General features: G+C 35.3%; 1 protein-coding gene across 3 annotated transcripts in view; it reads right to left on the bottom strand.

Annotated features, from left to right (window-relative positions):
* LOC145713536 (uncharacterized) overlaps positions 1–18,004 on the bottom strand; it is a 447,260-nt gene that overhangs the window by 57,627 nt on the left and 371,629 nt on the right. For all 3 annotated transcript variants that reach the window (XM_081792394.1, XM_081792393.1, XM_081792392.1), the window contains 3 exons: positions 17,613–17,734; positions 15,695–17,205; positions 3,421–3,510 (listed from right to left, as the gene is read on the bottom strand). In XM_081792394.1, the coding sequence (XP_081648520.1) occupies positions 3,421–3,510; positions 15,695–17,205; positions 17,613–17,734 (1,723 nt within the window). The remainder of the gene's footprint in view (positions 1–3,420; positions 3,511–15,694; positions 17,206–17,612; positions 17,735–18,004) is intronic.

Here is an 18,004-nt window from a genome sequence, read left to right on the forward strand (position 1 = left end):
GTTCTGGACTCATTCTATGAAGCTAGCATTACTTTGATTCCCAAAACAGACAGATACCCACCAAAAAAGAGAACTACAGGCCAATATCCCTGATTAATATGGAAGAAAAAATTCTCAACAAGATCCTAGAGAATTGAATTCAACAGCACATGAAAAGAATTATTCACCATGATAGAGTGGGATTCATTCTTGGGCAGGGATGGTTCAATATTTGCAAATCAATGTGATACATGACATTAATAAAATAAAATATAGGAACCATATGATCATGTTAATAGATGCAGAAAAATACATTTGACAAAATACAGCATCTTTTCTTGATGAAAATCCTCAAGAAAGTCAGGATAGAAGGAATATACTTAAACATCATAGAATCCATTTATGAAAAACCCACAGCTAATATCATCCTCAATGTGGAAAAAGTGAGAGTTTCTCCCCTGAGATCAGGAACACGACAGGGATGCCCACTCTCACCGCTGTTGTTTCACATAGTGTTGGAAGTCCTAGCATCAGCAATCAGACAACAAAATGAAATGAAAAGCATCAAAATTGGCAAAGATGATGTCAAGCTTTCACTTTTCACAGATGACATGATACTTTACATTGAAAAACCCACAGACTCCACCAGAAGTCTGCTAGGACTGATACATGAATTCCGAAAAGTCGCAGGATACAAAATTAATGTACAGAAATCGGTTGCATTTTTATATGCTAATAATGAAGCAATAGAAAGAGAAATAAAAAAAAAACTGATCCCATTCACAATTGCACCAAAAACCATAAAATACTTAGGAATAAACCTAACCAAAGATGTAAAAGATCTGTATGCTGAAAACTATAGAAAGTTTATAAAGGAAATTGAAGAAGATACAAAGAAATGGAAAATCATTCTGTGCTCATGGATTAGAAGAATAAATATTGTTAAAATGTCAATACTACCCAAATAAATCTACACATTTGATGCAATCCCAATCAAAATTGCACCAGCATTCTTCTCAAAGTTAGAACAAACAATCCTAAAATTTCTATGGAACCACAAATGACACCAAATAGCCAAAGTTATATTGAAGTAGAAAGCGAAAGTGGGAGGCATCACAATCCCAGACTTTAGCCCCTACTACAAAGTTGTAACCATCAACACAGTATGGTATTGGTACCAAAACAGACACATAGACCAATGGAATAGAATAGAGACCCCAGAATTGGACCCACAAATGTATGGCTGACTAATCTTTGAGAAATCAGGAAAGTGTATCCAATGGAAAAAAGACAGTCTCTTTAACAAATGGTACTGGGAGAACTGGAAAACACTGAAGAAATTTTAAAAGATCTAAATTAATGGAAATATTCTATATTTATGTATCAGAAGACGTAATATTGTTGGGATGGCAATAATTCACACATTAATCTACAGATCAACACAATCACTATCAGAATCGAAGTTGACTTATTTTAATGAATTAACAAGTTGATCCTAAAATTTTACGTGTAATTTTAATGGACCTAAAATAGGCAAAGCAGTCTTTAAAAAGAACAAAGTAGGAGTACTCATGCTTCCATTTTAAAAATGTATTACAAAGCAACAGTAATTAAGACAATGTGGTAAAGCATAAGATAAGCTTATAGATCAGTGGAATAAGACTAAGATACAGAAATAAAACTACAGATCTCTGGTCAACTGATCTTTTTTTTTTAATTTTTTTTTCAACGTTTTTTATTTATTTTTGGGACAGAGAGAGACAGAGCATGAACGGGGGAGGGGCAGAGAGAGAGGGAGACACAGAATCGGAAACAGGCTCCAGGCTCCGAGCCATCAGCCCAGAGCCTGACGCGGGGCTCGAACTCACGGACCGCGAGATCGTGACCTGGCTGAAGTCGGACGCTTAACCGACTGCGCCACCCAGGCGCCCCTGGTCAACTGATTTTTGACAAGCAGCCAATACCATTCCATGGAGGAAAATAGTCTCTTCATCACGTGGTATTGAGTCAAATGGACTGTCACATTCAAAAGATTAAATTGTTCCCTCACATCACACTATACAGAAAAAAAATAACTCAAAATGCATCAAGAAATTAAATGTACAAACTTAAACTATAACATTATTAGGAAGTAACATAGTTATAAATCTTCACAATCTTGGATTTGGCAAATAATTATTAGATATGACACTCAAATTATGAACAATAATAGGAAAAGAATAAATAATCTTAACTGTATTAAAGTTAAAAAGTTTTGTATTTCAAAGGACACCATCCGAAAATAAAAAGGCAATACAGAATGGTATAACATGTTTGCAAATTGTATATCTGATAAAAAACATGTATTCAGAATATATAAAGAACTTACAACTCACTAACAAAAAATAATAAAAATATAGACTATAAAAGATATTTGGATGGATAGATATTTATCCAAGGAAGATCTACAATGGTCAAAAGCACATAAAAATATGTTCAACATTATTAGTCATTGGGGACTTACAAATAAAAATCATAAATTAATAACATTTCATACCACTAGGATGGTTAAAATAAAAAGGTCAGATAATGAAAAGTGTTTACAAGAATGTGGATAAATAGGAATCCTCATACAATGATGGTGGGAGTGTAAAATTATGTAGTCACTTTGGAAAACAGCATGACAATTAAACATGGAGTAACCATGTTATTTAGCAATTTTTCTCCTATGCATATAATTAAGAGAAATGAAAACATGCTACAATATGGACTAACCTTGAAAGCATTGTACTAATTGAATGAATGCAGTCGCAAAGGGCCATGTATTATATTATTGTACTCATAAAAAATGTCCAAGATAGGGAAATCTATATAGACACAAAGCACATTAGTGGTGTCTTAGGGATAGGGAAATGGGAGAGGTAGGCAGATGATAAATATAGAGTATAGGATTGCCTTTTATGGTGATAACATTTTTCCAAAAGGGATTTTTGTGATGACTGCACATATCTGTGAGTATACTTAAAACCACTGAACCATGTTGAGTGGGTGAATTATATCACAATAAAGCTGTTTTTTTTTAATTTTCTGGAAACTGAGAATTTAATGAGCTTCCCTGGTAGACAACATCTCACAGATGTTGTCATAACTTGCTAGATGAATTAAATGAATTTCGTATGACTCCGTTGGAAGTGTGGACTCTTGGAACCTTGTACCTGCTTCCTGATAGTCTTCATTCTATGCGCCTTTTCTCATTACTGATTTTATCATGTGATCTTTTGCTGTAGTAAATTTTAGCCTTTAGTACTACTGTATGTTGAGTCCAGTGTATACTCCTAGAGAATGACTGTATTCAGATATTGCCTTGGGGATCCCTGATACAACAAATACTGGCTTAAAATTTTCCAAATATTGACAGAAAATATCTAAAACCATTTGGCAATTTCTATCGAATATACTCACCTCTGTTATCAATTTGTTGTGCAGACTTTTGTTCTTCAGTTCTCTTTCTTTGGCTAAATGGAGATGACAAGAAAACAGGCCTCCAAAAACCTGAAAACATTAAATAGACATAACTATTTTCCAATTCCTAATAAGATTGTAGAAAGGAAACATTATATGATTCTGCAGTGAATTAATGTTTATGATAGTACTATTTTTATTCAAATTAATGGAGATCCTCTTCCCAATTTTCATGGAGCTTATTAAAGCAATATTGAAGATGAAGTTAAAAATATTCTACCATATGCTATTGATATAGTTACCTCACATAAAAATTCAGAATATTCTCAGTTAAGTTTTTCTAAAAACTTTTATAGCCAATTCATGTCCTAATAAATGAAATATTGGCATAAAATTGCCTAAAAAGCACCCATTAGGATGACTACTGCACAAAAAACAGGGGCACCTGGGTGGCTCAGTCAGTTGAGTGTCCAACTCTTGATTTCAGCTGAGATCGTGATCCCAGGGTCATGGGATCAAGCTCTGTGTTGGGCTCCATGCTAAGCATGAAGTCAGCTCAAGATTTTCTCTCTCTCTCCCTCTGCCCCTCTCACTCACTAATGCACTCTCTCTCTCTCTAAAACTAAATAAAATTAAAAAATTGGAAAAAAAAACATAAAACAATTATTGGTGAGGATGTGAAATGGTACAGATATTGGAACCCTTGTGCACTGTTAGTGGGAATGTAAAATGGTAGAGCCATTATAGAAAACAGTATGACAAATCTTCAAAAAATGAAAAAAAAAATATAATTAACATATGATCCAACAATTGTCCTTTGATTATATACCCCCCAAAATGAAAGCAGGATCTCAAAGAGATATCTACCACTCATATTTATAGTGACATTATTCACAATAGCCAAAAGATGAAAGCTACCCAACACCAACATCTATCCAGGGAGACATGAATGGATAAACAAATTCAGGTATATCCATACAATAGAATACTATTTATCCTTAAAAAGGAAGGAAATTTTGACACATGCAACAACATGGATGAACTTCAAGGACATTATGCTGACTTCAAGAAGGCAAGCAGATATACACAAATACTATATATGAAATAAATACTTATATGAGATGCTTTGCCAAAATCATAAAGAAAATAAACAAGCGTGGGGATAAAAGAGAGAGCGAGGCAAACCAAGAAACATATGCTTAACTACAGACAGCAAACTGATGGTTATAAGAGGCGAGGTGGGTAGGGGAATGGGCTAAATAGGTGATGGGGATTAAGAAGTGCACTTGTGATGAGCACAGGGTGTTATATGGAAGGTTTAATCACTAAATTGCACTCTTCAAACTAATATTACACTATGTTAACTAACTGGAACACAAATAGAAACTTAAAAATATCATAGAGAAAGGAAGTAGAATTGTGGTTGCCAGGGACTGAGGAAAAAGGGAAATGGTAAGTTATTGTTTAATGGGTATAAGGTTTGTTTTGCAAGATGAAAAGAGTTCTGCAGACTGGTTGCACAACAATCTGAACTTACCACTAAACTGTGCATTTAAAAATGATCAAGATACTAAATTTTATTTTATGCATATTTTACCACAATTTTTTAATGAAACAAAAATGGCTAACAACAGGCTATGTAGGATATGGAAATATTCTCATGTCAGACGGAATGGAGAATTCAATTTAATAATCCCAAAATGGTTGTACTTGGTGTAAAATTTTAAGGTGCAAGATAAATTCTATATATAATTATAACAGACATAGAAGTTGAGTAAACTAGTTAATATTATTAATGAGATTTATACTGTTCCCAGGAAAAGTAGTGTGTGAAAAAGATAAAAAACTGTTTTATAACCAACTTTTCATTTAAAAATATTATTTAGAATCCATAGTCAGAGGAGCAAAACGACTTAATTTTTGGCCTAGGAAATGCAGCAAAGTCATTTCTCCTGTCTCTTTACCATAGAAAGCATAGATAAGGGGCAGACACAATGCAAGCTCTGACTTTAAGAAGAGTGTATTGCTAATCAACATCACAGAAATATAAATAGTCATGAGAATATTATGAAGCATTATATGCCAACAAACTGGGTAATCTCAAAGACATGGATAAATTCCTAGAAACATACAAACTACTAAAACTTAAACAGGAAGAAACAGAAAATTTGAACAGACCTGTAGGGAGCAAAGAAATGAATCAGTAATCAAAAATCACAAAAAACAAAAGTCCAGGGCCAGATAACTTCCAAGGGGAATTCTACCAAACATTTAGAGAAGAGTTAACATGTATTCTTCTCAAACTGTTCCAAAAAATAGAAATGGAAGGAAAACTTCCAAACTCCTTCTATGAAGCCAGCATTACCTTGATCCAAAACCAAAGACCTCACTTAAAAAGTCCAACATCCCTGCTGAACATGGATGCAAAAAATTATCAAAAAGATACTAGCAAATCGAATCCAACCGTACATTGAAAGAATTATTCACCAGTACATTGGAAGAATTATTCACCATGATCAAGTGAAATTTATTCCTGGGCTATAGTGCTGGTTCAACATTTGCAAATCAATCAATATGATAAACCACATTAATAAAAGAAAAGATAAGAACCATATGATCCTCTCAATAGATGCAGAAAAAGCATTTGACAAACTACAGCATCCATTCTTGGGTCTTTCATATATGGCCTTTATGATGTTCAGGCATGTTCTTTCTATCAGTTTATGTTTTCCATATAGAACATCTGAAGATAGGTGAAAGCAGCTAGCAAACTTTTGATTTATATATGAAAGGGCTTCACCTATGGATTGACTATACCCAAGTGCATGCTTTACATTAATAATAATCCACATATTAAATACAGTCTAATTGCAAATATTTAAAATGTGCCAAAGACTTTTATAAAAAAAAAATTAGGCTCAGGTAAAGTGTAGTTAATTGACTGGTTTCATGTGGAATATTTCCTCAGTTAGATTATAAACTTCATGAAGTCACAGATGTAGTTGAGCTAACAGTAGACTAGGAGTTTCTATACTCTAGCCTAACCACTGATTACCTATGTTACATTTAGGAACGTAGTCTGCTTGAGTCTCATTTTCCTCATTTTTTAAAGCAGAAATAATAATTTTTTACTGTAGTAGCTCTTTCTAAATAAGAATAATGTGACGTTAGGGGAGGAGTTAAGATGATGCATAAGTAGGAGGACCCTGGTCTTTCCTTGTCCCTCAAACACAGCTGTATTGAGGTAAGATTACTTGGAATATTCAGGAAATAGAGTTGCAGAGTGGCAGAAGGATCTTCAAAGTTACAAGGAGACAGCATGGCAGATTAGAGGTGCATGAATGTGAATTGGGGGAGAGAAAATGGTGGAGACGCAGAAGGGAGGAACCCTTTATGTGGAGAGACAAAAAAATAGGAAAAGAGAGGGGTTGAGAAAGTGTCTCATTGAGTTAGCACAGGAGGAAAACCTCTCTGGACCATGGAATGGGGAGCAAGAAGTACCGAGTATCTCAGTTGTTTTTTGCAAACAGCTTTTGGAGCTCAAACTCTGAGGTTTTGGAAGTTTGTGACTTTGTCAGGAGCAGAGCTGTTGCACATGCTCCTGGAGAAGGGAGCTGGCCCGGGACTGTATAGTGTCGTGAAATGATCTCCAGGGTGCCCTGAGAGAGAACAGTCTCTTTCCTGAAGTACTTTTGGAATAAGGTTTATTGCCTCCCCGAGGACAAAAGACCCTGATGTTGCGATCTAAAGGCCTTTCATCAGCAGGATGGAGAGGCTCTACTCCCGAGGAGGGGAGGAGATGCACACTGTGTTGGGTCCTTTAAGACTTTGGATTTTGAATCCCAGCCTGCACCAATGAAAAAGTGCAAGAGAGTTTTGGTGAAGGGAGAGTTAATTTCTCTCACTATACTGTGAGGGCTGCCTGAATAGCAGAGGTGGAGATCTCTGGTCTGGTGATGAGAGATTGGGGTGGTGCCATTTTCCCCTTAACACCAACATGGTGGGACTTCAGAAAGGAACACATCAGCCCCCAGTGGGGCAAGACACATGTACACCAAACCCTGCCACCTCCGTGACTGGCACCTGATTATTTACTGGGGCAAGACTGACTCTGAGATGACACAGTCAGTCTCTCCTCCAGACCAGCACAACCACCACCCCTCAGGCACCAACAGACAACTGTGTATTTTCTTTTTTACCTCCTTCTCCTTTCTTTTTTCTTTGGAAATTAGGCTCATGGTTTCTGATTTGTTTTCTCTCATTCCTTTTATCTTTTCTTTTTATTTTGGATCAGGCTTTTTTACTCTTTTCTTTACCCTTCTTTTCTCCTTTCTTTTGCTTTTTTTTCATTTTTTTTTTTTTTTTGCTTTATTTCTCCTTGGAGTAAGCCTGATAGATTTTTCATTCACATTTTCTTGTTCCTTTTCCTTTTCTCTTTTTAGTATAAGGCTACCCTCCCTTTTTGCCCCCAGGGTTACTTCAACAAGCAAATCAAAGCACACCTAGTTAAAGGTCCAAACCCTCCACCAGTGCAAGCAAGGAGAAACTCTGCAGAAGACTGACCAGTGGGAAAGAGTAGCCAAAACACAACAGCAGAGTGCACACAGCATACACCTGAAACACTTCCTGGAGTGCCAGGCCCTGGACAGTGTATGACTCCTTTTAAATATAGTAGTACTCTCAGGTGTAGGGAATATAACAAACTTGTAAATCACTCAAAAGACAGAAACTGAGCCAAAATGACAAGATGGAAGAATTCTCCCCAAAAGAAAGGTCAAGAAGAAATTAGTCATGGACTTGCTCAAAACAGATATAAACAATGTATCTGAACACGAATTTAGAACAGTCATAAGACTACTATCTGGGCTTCAAAAAATCATAGAAAACACCAGAAAAACCCTTGCTGCAAATATCAAAGACCTAAGAACTAGTCAGGATGAATTTAAAAATACTATAACTGAAATGCAAAATAAACTAGATACAGTGACAGCAAGCATGGAAGAAGCAGAGGAGGGAATAGGTGAAATAGAAGATAAAATTATGGAAAATAATTAATCTGAAAAAAGAAGGAAAAGAAATTACTAGATAATAAAGGGTGACTTAGAGAACTAAGTTATTCCGTGACTCAAAACAATATCCATAACACAGAAGGCACAAAAGAAGAAGAGCAAGAAAAAGGGACAGGTTTATTTGAATAAATTATAGTTGAGAACTTCCCTAATTTGGGAAAGGAAACAAGCATTCAATTCCTAGAGGCACAGAGAACTCCCTTCAAAATCAACTAAAACAGGTTAACACCACAACATATCTTGGTGAAACTGGCAAAATACAAAGATAAAGAGAGAATTCTGAAAGCAGCTGGGGACAAAAGGTCCTTAACCTATAAAGGTAGACACACAAAATTAGAAGCAGACCTGTCCACTGAAACTTGGCAGGCCAGAAAGGAGTGGCTGGAAATATTAAATGTGCTAAATAGGAAAAAATATGTAGCCAAGATTCCTTTATCAAGCAAGGCTGTCACTCAGAATAGAAGGAGAAATAAAGACTTTCCCAGACAAACAACAAGGAAAGGAGTTCGTGACCACTAAGCCAGCCCTGTAAGAAATTTTAAAGGGCACTCTCTGCATGAGAAAAAAAAAAGGCCAAAGCAGAAAAGACTACAAAGGGGCAGAGAACATCACCAAAAACACTAACTCTACAGATAACACAATGGCGCTAAATTCATATCCTTCAATAATCACAGTAATGTAAATGGACTAAGTGCTCCAATCTAAAGACACAGGGTATCACAATGGGTTAAAAAAAAAAAAAAGATCCATTCAAATGCTGCCTATGAAAGACTCATTTTAGTCTTAAGGACCCTGCATATTGAAAATAAGGGGATGGGGATCCATGTATCATGCTAATGGAGGTCAAAAGAAAGCTGAAGTAGCCGTACTTATATCAGACAAACTAGATTTTAAACCAAAGACTGTAACAAGAAATGAAGAAGGGCATTATATCATAATTAATGGGTCTATCCATTAAGAAGATCTAACAATTATAAATATTTATGTCCCCAACTTGAAAGAACCCAAATATATAAATAAATTAATAACAAACATCAAGAAACTCATTGAGAATGATACCATAATAGTAGGAGACTTTAATACAACACTTACAACAATGGACAGATCATCTAAGCAGAAAACTAACAAGGAAGCAATGGATTTGAATGACACACTGGACCAGATGGACTTAACAGATATCTTAAGAACATTTCATCCTAAAGCAATAGAATACACATTCTTCTTGAGTGCACATGGAACATTCTCCAGAACAGATCACATATTGGGTCACAAATCAGCCCTCAACAAGTACAAAAAGATAGAGATAATAACATGCATATTTTCAGATTATAATGCTATGAAACTTGAAGTCAAGCACAAGAAAAAATTTGGAATGCATTTAAATACAAGGAGGTTAAAGAACATCCTTCTAAAGAATTAATGGGTTAACCAGGAATTTAAAGAAGAAATAAAAAAAATACATGGATGGAAATTAAATGAAAACATGACAGCTTAAACCCTTTGGGACACAGCAAACACAGCCCTAAGAAAAAAGTACATTGCAATTCAGGACTATCTCATGAGGCAAGAAAGGTCTCAAATGCATAACCTAGCCTTATACCTGAAGGAGCTAGAAAAGGAGCAGCAAATAAAGCCTAAAGTCAGCATAAGAAGGGAAATAAAAGGATTAAAGAAGAAATAAATGATATAGAAACAAAGAAAACAATGGTAGAACAGATCAATGAAACTTAAGGATAGTTTTTTAAAGAATAAGCAAAATTGATAACCCCCTAGTGAGACTTATGAAAAAGAAATGAAAGAGGACCATAGCAGATAAAATCTGGAATGAAAGAGGAGAGTCATAACCAACACCACAGAAATACAATTATAAGAGAATACTATGAAAAATTGTATGCTAGCAAACTATACAATCTGAAGGAAATGGACAAATTCCTAGACAATCACACACTACCAAAACTCAATCAAGAAGAAATAAAAAATTTGAACAGGCCCATAAACAACAAAGGAATTGAATCAGTTATCAAAAATGTCCCAGCAAATAAGAGTCTTGGGCCAAAGGCTTCCCAGGACAATTCTACCAGACATTTAAGGACAGTTAATACTTATTCTTCTGAAACTGTTCCAAAAATTGGAATGGAAAGAAACCTTCCAAACTCATTCTATGAAGCCAGCATTATTACATTGATTCCAAAACCAAAGACACCATTAAAATGAGAATTACAGGCCAATATCCCTGATGAACTTGGATACAAAAATTCTCAATAAGATACTAACAAATCAAATTCAAAAATTATTCACCATGATCAATTGGGATTTATTCCTGGGCTTCAGGGCTGGTTCAGTATTCACAAATCAATCTATGTGATACATTACACTAATAAAATAAGGCATAAGAACCATACAATCCTTTCAATAGATGCAGAAAAAGCATTTGATGAGACACAGCATCCTTTCTTGATAAAAACCCTCATGAAAGTAGGGGTAGAAAGAACATGTGTTAACATAATAAAAGGCATATATGAAAGGCCCATAGTTAATATCATTCTCAATGGGGAAAAATGAGAGCTTCCCCCCTAAGGTCAGGAACACAACAGATATGTCCACTCTCACCACTGTTGTTCAACATAGTACTAGAAATCCTAGCCGCAGCAACCAGACAACAAAAAGAAATAAAAGGCATACAAAATGGCAAAGAAGTAGTCCAACTTATACTCTTCAAAGATGACTTGATACTCTACATGGAAAACCAAAAAAGACTCCATCAAAAAACTACTAGAATTGATACTTGAATTCAGAATAATCACAATATATAAAATAAACACACAGAAATCTGTTGCATTTCTATACACCAATAGTGAAACAGTAGAAAGAGAAATGAAGGAATTGATCCCATTTACAATTGCATACAAAACCATAAGATACCTAGGAATTAACCTAACCAAATAGGTTAGGTCTGTATGCTGAAAACTACAGAAAGCTAATAAAAGGAATTGAGGAAGACAGAAAGAAATGGAAAAACATTCTGCACTCATGGATTGTAAGAACAAGTACTGTTAAGTCTATACTACCCCAAATAAGCTACACATTCAGTGCAATCCTTATCAAAATAACGCCATCATTATTCACAGAGCTAGAACAAACAATCCTAAAATTTGTATGGAACCACAAAAGACCCAAAATAGCCAAAGTAATGTTAAAAAAGGAAACCATAGCTGGAGGCAGCATAATTCTGGACTTTAAGCTGTATTACAAAGTTGTAATCTGTAATCATCAGGACAGTATAATACTGGCACAAAAACAGACACATAAATCAATGGAACAGAATACAGAACCCAGTAAAGGACCCACAAATGTATGGCCAACTTCTTCAAAAGTCTTCAAGAAAGCAGGAAAGAGTATCCAATAGAAAAAAGAGAGTGTTTTCAGCAAATGGTGCTGGGAAAACTGAACAGCAGCAACATGCAGAAGAGTGAAACTGAACCACTTTCTTACACCATACACAAAAATAAACTCAAAATGGATGAAATACCTTAATGTGAGACAAGAAACCATCAAAATCCTACAGGAGAAAACAGGCAGCAACCTCTTTGACCTTGGCCACAGCACCTTCTTACTAGACATGCGTCCAGAGGCAAGGGAAATAAAAACAAAATGAACTATTGGGACTTCGTCAAGATAAAAAGTTTCTGCACAGCTAAGGAAACAATGAACAAAACTGAAAGGCAACCAACAGAATGGGAGAAAATATTTGTAAATGACTTATCAGATAAAGACTTAGCATCCAAAATCTATAAAGAACTTATCAAACTCAACACCAAAATAATAATAATAATAATAATAATAATAATAATAATTCAATGAAGAAATGGGAAGACATGAATAGACACTTTTCCCAAGAAGACATCCAGATAGCTAACAGACACATGAAAAGATGCTCAACATTACACATCATCAGGGAAATACAAATCAAAACCACACTGAGATACCACCTCACACCTGTCAGAATGGCTAAAATGTACAACTCAGAAAATAATAGATGTTAGCGAGGATGTGGAGAAAGGGGAACTGTTTTGCACTGTTGGTAGGAATGAATACTGGTGCAGCTACTCTGGAAAACAGTATGGAGGCTCCTCAAAAACTAAAAACAGAACTACCCTACGACCCAGCAATTGCACTGCTAGGTATTTATCCAAAGGATACAAAAAATGCTGATTTGAAGGGGCACATACACCCCGATGTTTATAGAAGCACTATCAATAATAGCCAAATTATGGAAAGACCCTAAATATACATCCACTGATAAATGGATAAAGAAATGTGTCATATATTTACAATGGAATACTACCAGTGATAAAAAAGAACAAAATCTACATTTGTAACAATGTGGATAGAACGAGATTGTATTATGCTAAGTGAAATAAGTCAGGCAGAGAAAGGCAAATATATGATTTCACTCATATGTGGAATTTAAGAAACACAACAGATGAACATAGGGGAAGGGATGGAAAAATAAGATAAAAACAGAGTGGGAGACAAACCATAAGAGACTCTCAAATATAGAGAACACACTGACTGTTGTTGGAGGGGAGGTGTGTGGGGGGATGGGCGAAATGGGAGATGGATATTATGGAGGAAGTTTATTGGAATGATCACTGGGTGTTATATGTAAGTGATGAATCACTGTGTTTTACCCGAAACAAATACTACACTGTATGTTAGCTAACTTGAATCTAAATAAATTAAAAGTAAATAAATAAAAATTACAAAAAAGAATATGAGGTTAAACAAGAGTTGAGATATAAACAACATACTTAAAAACTCAGGCTCTGGAGGCAGATAAATCCAGTTTCAAAGTCCAGCACAACTCTTTTGAGGATTATAGCCTCATTTTTCTCACTATAAAATTGGGATAATTCATGTTCTTCTAAATTATTTTAATGTTCATTTATTTTTGAGAGAGAGAGAGAGAGCAGAGGAAGGGCAGAGAGAGAGGGAGACACAGAATCCGAAGCAGGCACCAGGCTCTGAGCTGTCAGCACAGAGCCCAACACAAGTTTCAAACCCACAAACTGTGAGATCATGACCTGAGCCGAAGTCGGACGCTTAATTGACTGAGCCACCCAGGCACCCTGGGATAGTATATATTCTTCTTAGCTGAAAGATGTCTTCATGTTTAACAGCACAGACTTTGGAGCATGGGTTAATATCTTGACTGCCATGTATTATGTTACCTTGGTTAATTATATAATTTCTTTGTGCCCCAGTTTCTTTATTGGTCAACTAAAAATGATAAACGTGACTATGTCCTAGATTGCTGTAACGGTTTAATGAATTCACACATGTAAAACTTGTGAATTAGTATTCATTAATTGGTTCTGGTGAATTGGTACTAACAGATTAGTATGCATACAATGCTTAGAGTTTTTCCTAGCAGTGTCGTATAAAGCTTAGGTATTATCAGTAAAGGATGGGTTTGGATGTAATAATGCATGTGACTTGTGTAGCACAGTGCTTGACAATATTAGATGGTAGTTATTTTAATATTAATGGACTTTGGAAGGCTGAAAGGTGTTATATAAATTTAAGGTATTATACATTTATGTTTTTATTATATGCTGAGCATATAGTAAGCACATGATTGGCAAAATTTTACAAAGCACATCAATAACAGTGCAGTTGAGTTCTTTAGACGTAGTTATGCTATTTCACTGGACATTTATTAGATACTGTTTGAAAATATCAAAACTGAAGCTGAATGTGAAATGTTAATCTTTATACCCTCCATGCTGATTTATACAACTCTTAAAGAATCACTAATATTGCCTTGTTAGAAGAGAATGATATTTGGTTAGGAGAGAATTCAACTTAGTGTTACAAAATTCAAATCCAGTAAAAACATTGTTTTAAGGGTTTTCCCCCTCTTCATGAAAGGTAGCATACTTCTTTCACCACCCTACCAATATGTTGCATTGTAAGAGGATCTCAGAAATTCATTTCTTACACTCCTTAATCTTTTCCAATAGAATTTCATTTCTAATTGAAACCAGATTATTTTTGTTAGGGAATATAAAGAATGAGATGAATATTTTCCTCTGACTGTTCAAATAAAATATTGCACAGTTAATCCAATTGAATTAATGGCTTGAGGATAAATATACCTGTCTGACAATCAAGGAAACCCTTGGATAACACTTTGTGTTAGTAAATGCCCAAAAATGTATAGTATATTTTTATTGGATTCAATAACCTGTTCTACTTAAAAGAATATGACATGTAAAAGTTAGTATTATATAGGATAAATTTCAAAGACTCCTGTATAAATAGCATATTAAAATAGGAAACCTTTATCATACATTAAATATATACTATTTCAAATGATCTATTTTTGAAGAGTCACTGGAGATTATTGAAGCACAAAATTTCTTGTTATATTTTCAGAGGTAAAATCTCTTTTGAATGTTTAGGGGTCAAGTTCTTAGTTTTTTTTTTCTCCTTTGAATTGTAGCTAAAGGACTCTGTGGAAAATGAATAATACGAAGAAAAACATTTTATGAAATGATAATAGTTCCTTTGTTTTAAGCATACCTTAATGCAATGGTTTAGGAAATGGAGAATTATAATGATGTAGTGTGAAGTAAAAGTAAATGTGACTAACAAGGTAAATGCCAAGTATTTATTGAGAATTATGCAGCTTTTATAATAATTTTGAGAGAAGCAAGTTAAGTTGGATGTCTGTATAGTTAGGCTTGGATACTTCTTTTCACACCAACAAATAATGGGGAAAAGTTTATGAGCAATTTCTACTGACCCATTCCAGAACAATCAGAGCAAAATTTAGCATGCTGTTTTCTAGGCAAAAATAACCATCTTTGCTAATAATCCTCTAATTTTTCTTCTTTTATGAACTATATAAAGAGAGATGATTTGTCTAATTTTATCGAAGATTTTAAGTAACCTCTACACCCAACATGGGGCTTCAATTTACAACCCCAAGATCAAGAGTCACATGCTCTACTGACTGAGCGAGCCAGGTGCTCCTATTTGCCTAATTTTTAAAAGTGAATGGAAATCTAGAATGAAGATGCCTTTTCTCTGAGCTTCTGATGAAATGATCTCAGGCCCAAACCCGTTAAAGCTACTGACATTTTGTAATTGTCACCATGTTATTAATTATACTTTCAAAAGTCACACATATTTAGGCTTACCCTGAGGACGATTGTCCTTCTTGCGAGCACCAAGCCTTTGTGCTTCATTTTCTGAGTCAACGGGGTGTCTTTCATTGTGAAATACAATCTTGTGCTCTTGTTCACTGTCAGATGTTATGAGATACCTTTTCTTGTCTTCATCTGTTTGAAGTCTCTTATTTTCAAATATCAGACACTGTTCCTTCGCCATATCCATCATGAGTCTTTCACTTTCAAACTCATTTTTATGTCTTTTATTTTCAGAATCTGCTAGATATTTTCCAGAATTGGGGTCTATTTGATGTCTTTCAAAGCTATCCCAACGTTTTTGAGGGTCATCCCTACATTTTCCAGAGCTATGCTGAATTCTTTCAGACCTAAATTGATATCTTCCAGAGCTATCCCAACATCTACCACAGTCAAAGTCCAATTTTTGTCTTTCAGAGTCAGTCCAGCATCTTTTAGATTCAAACCTGAGGCCCATCCATAAACTTTCCAAGTCAGAGGCCCTCTGGCAATTTTCAGCCTTAACTGTGTGTTTCACTGAATCAGAGACCATCTCTGGGCTTTCAGAATCTAAGTCATTTGTATGTCTTTCAGACCAAGAATCCATCCAGCATCCCTCAGTATCAGTGCTGAACTGGAATGTTTTAGCATCCATGACACATTTCACAGCTGTTGAGGCTAGCCCATATCTTTCTGAGTCTGAGTCCATCTCACATGGTTCAGAATCAGATTCCATTATATATCTCTTAGATCTTATCTTTTCCTGGTGTTTTTCTTCCCCCATCAGACATACTGACGATGCAGAAGCTAAGTCCATTTCATCTCTATCCATGCCTGAGTCCATCACATACCTCTCAGAAGCAGAGAGCATCCAGTGTTGTTTTGTCTCCCTCAACATTTTCGGAGATTCCATCAGGCTTTTTACAGAATCTGAAGCTATTTGGCATTTTTCTGCCTTTAGCAGGTGTTTCACAGATGCAGAAGCCATATGGCATTTTTCTGAGTCTGAATCCATCTCAGGTCTTTCACTGTCTGAGTTCAACCCATATTTTTCAGAGTCAGAGTCTGCCAAACATTTTTCTGAATCTGAGTCCATCCAGTGTTTCAAAGAGTCAGAGTCCATCTGGCATTGTTCAACTCCCACTAGCTGTTGCTCTGACTCCATCAGGTCTTTCATAGAACTTGAAGCCACCTGGTATTTTTCTGCTTCTTGCAGATGTTTCACAGAGTTTGAGTCCATGAGACATTTTTCTGAGTCTGAGTCCATTCCCCATATTATTGAATCAGAGTCTTTTGAGTGCTGTTCTAAGTCAGAGTCCAAACCAATGCCTCTATCAGAGTCAGAATCAATCACACATCTTTCAGAGCCAGATTCCAGCAAGAGGGTGTCACTTTCAATTATTTTTAGGTCTTGGAGACTTTTATAGGCCAAAGAACCTGCTGAAATCTCAGAAATTTTTGTATCAGAAGCTTCTGTTTCAGACTTGCTTCCTTCATCATGTGACATCACAATTGCTCCTTCATTACTTAAAGAAAGACAAACATGAACACCTTAAAAATATTCATCAAATGTTAAATGTTTTCTCTGTTGAAAACCTTTCTGTGTGAACAATACTATAGAGTACACATTTCTATCAGGTTGTAGAAAGTAAGAAACACCACCAACATTCTTGTGAACAAATTGGAATAGTATCAGTGTAAGCAGATTTTACACTTGTATTTACCCTTACATTAACTGTTTTCCATTACAGCTGAAAGTAATAGCCTGCCTAGGATACTCTCTTGAAATGTACTATTTTCTTGTTCCTTTCTAATCAATGAATCATTGTATTGGGACTTGAATATCATGTTAAGAATGTAGTGGAAAATAAAACAAACTTTCTATATTCTACACCAAGTTAAGGTTGTAGATCTGGTTTTTAGTGAGGCTTACCTTGGAGTGTTGAGCCTTTCTGGGCAAAAATATTCAAATTTGTCTGGTACTATTTCAATAGGAGGGGACACATCTTGAAGTGAGAATATAAGTTCACTTGATGAATTAGTTGTAGTTATTGGCTGTAAAAGCAAAATAAATCATAAACCAAGTTATAAGTTCTCAGTTGCATTTACCGTGAAAAATAGCACACTTAGTAATTTTGACTGAGGGGAGTATATCACTTCATTAGCTTCACTTGTGCTTGAGGGAAAGTCATAGTGAGAACCTCTTCCAAAGTAAAACTTCAGAATTAATATTTAAGTATAAGGGCAGACATGATAGATATGTTGTAAGGTGTGTTCCTAGCCTCTACCTTTCCAAGAACTAATGACCATTCCCAATGCTGCATT

The sequence above is a fragment of the Panthera onca genome, chromosome X (assembly GCF_046562875.1).
Source record: "Panthera onca isolate mPanOnc1 chromosome X, mPanOnc1 haplotype 2, whole genome shotgun sequence".
Taxonomy (NCBI): Eukaryota; Metazoa; Chordata; class Mammalia; order Carnivora; family Felidae; genus Panthera; species Panthera onca.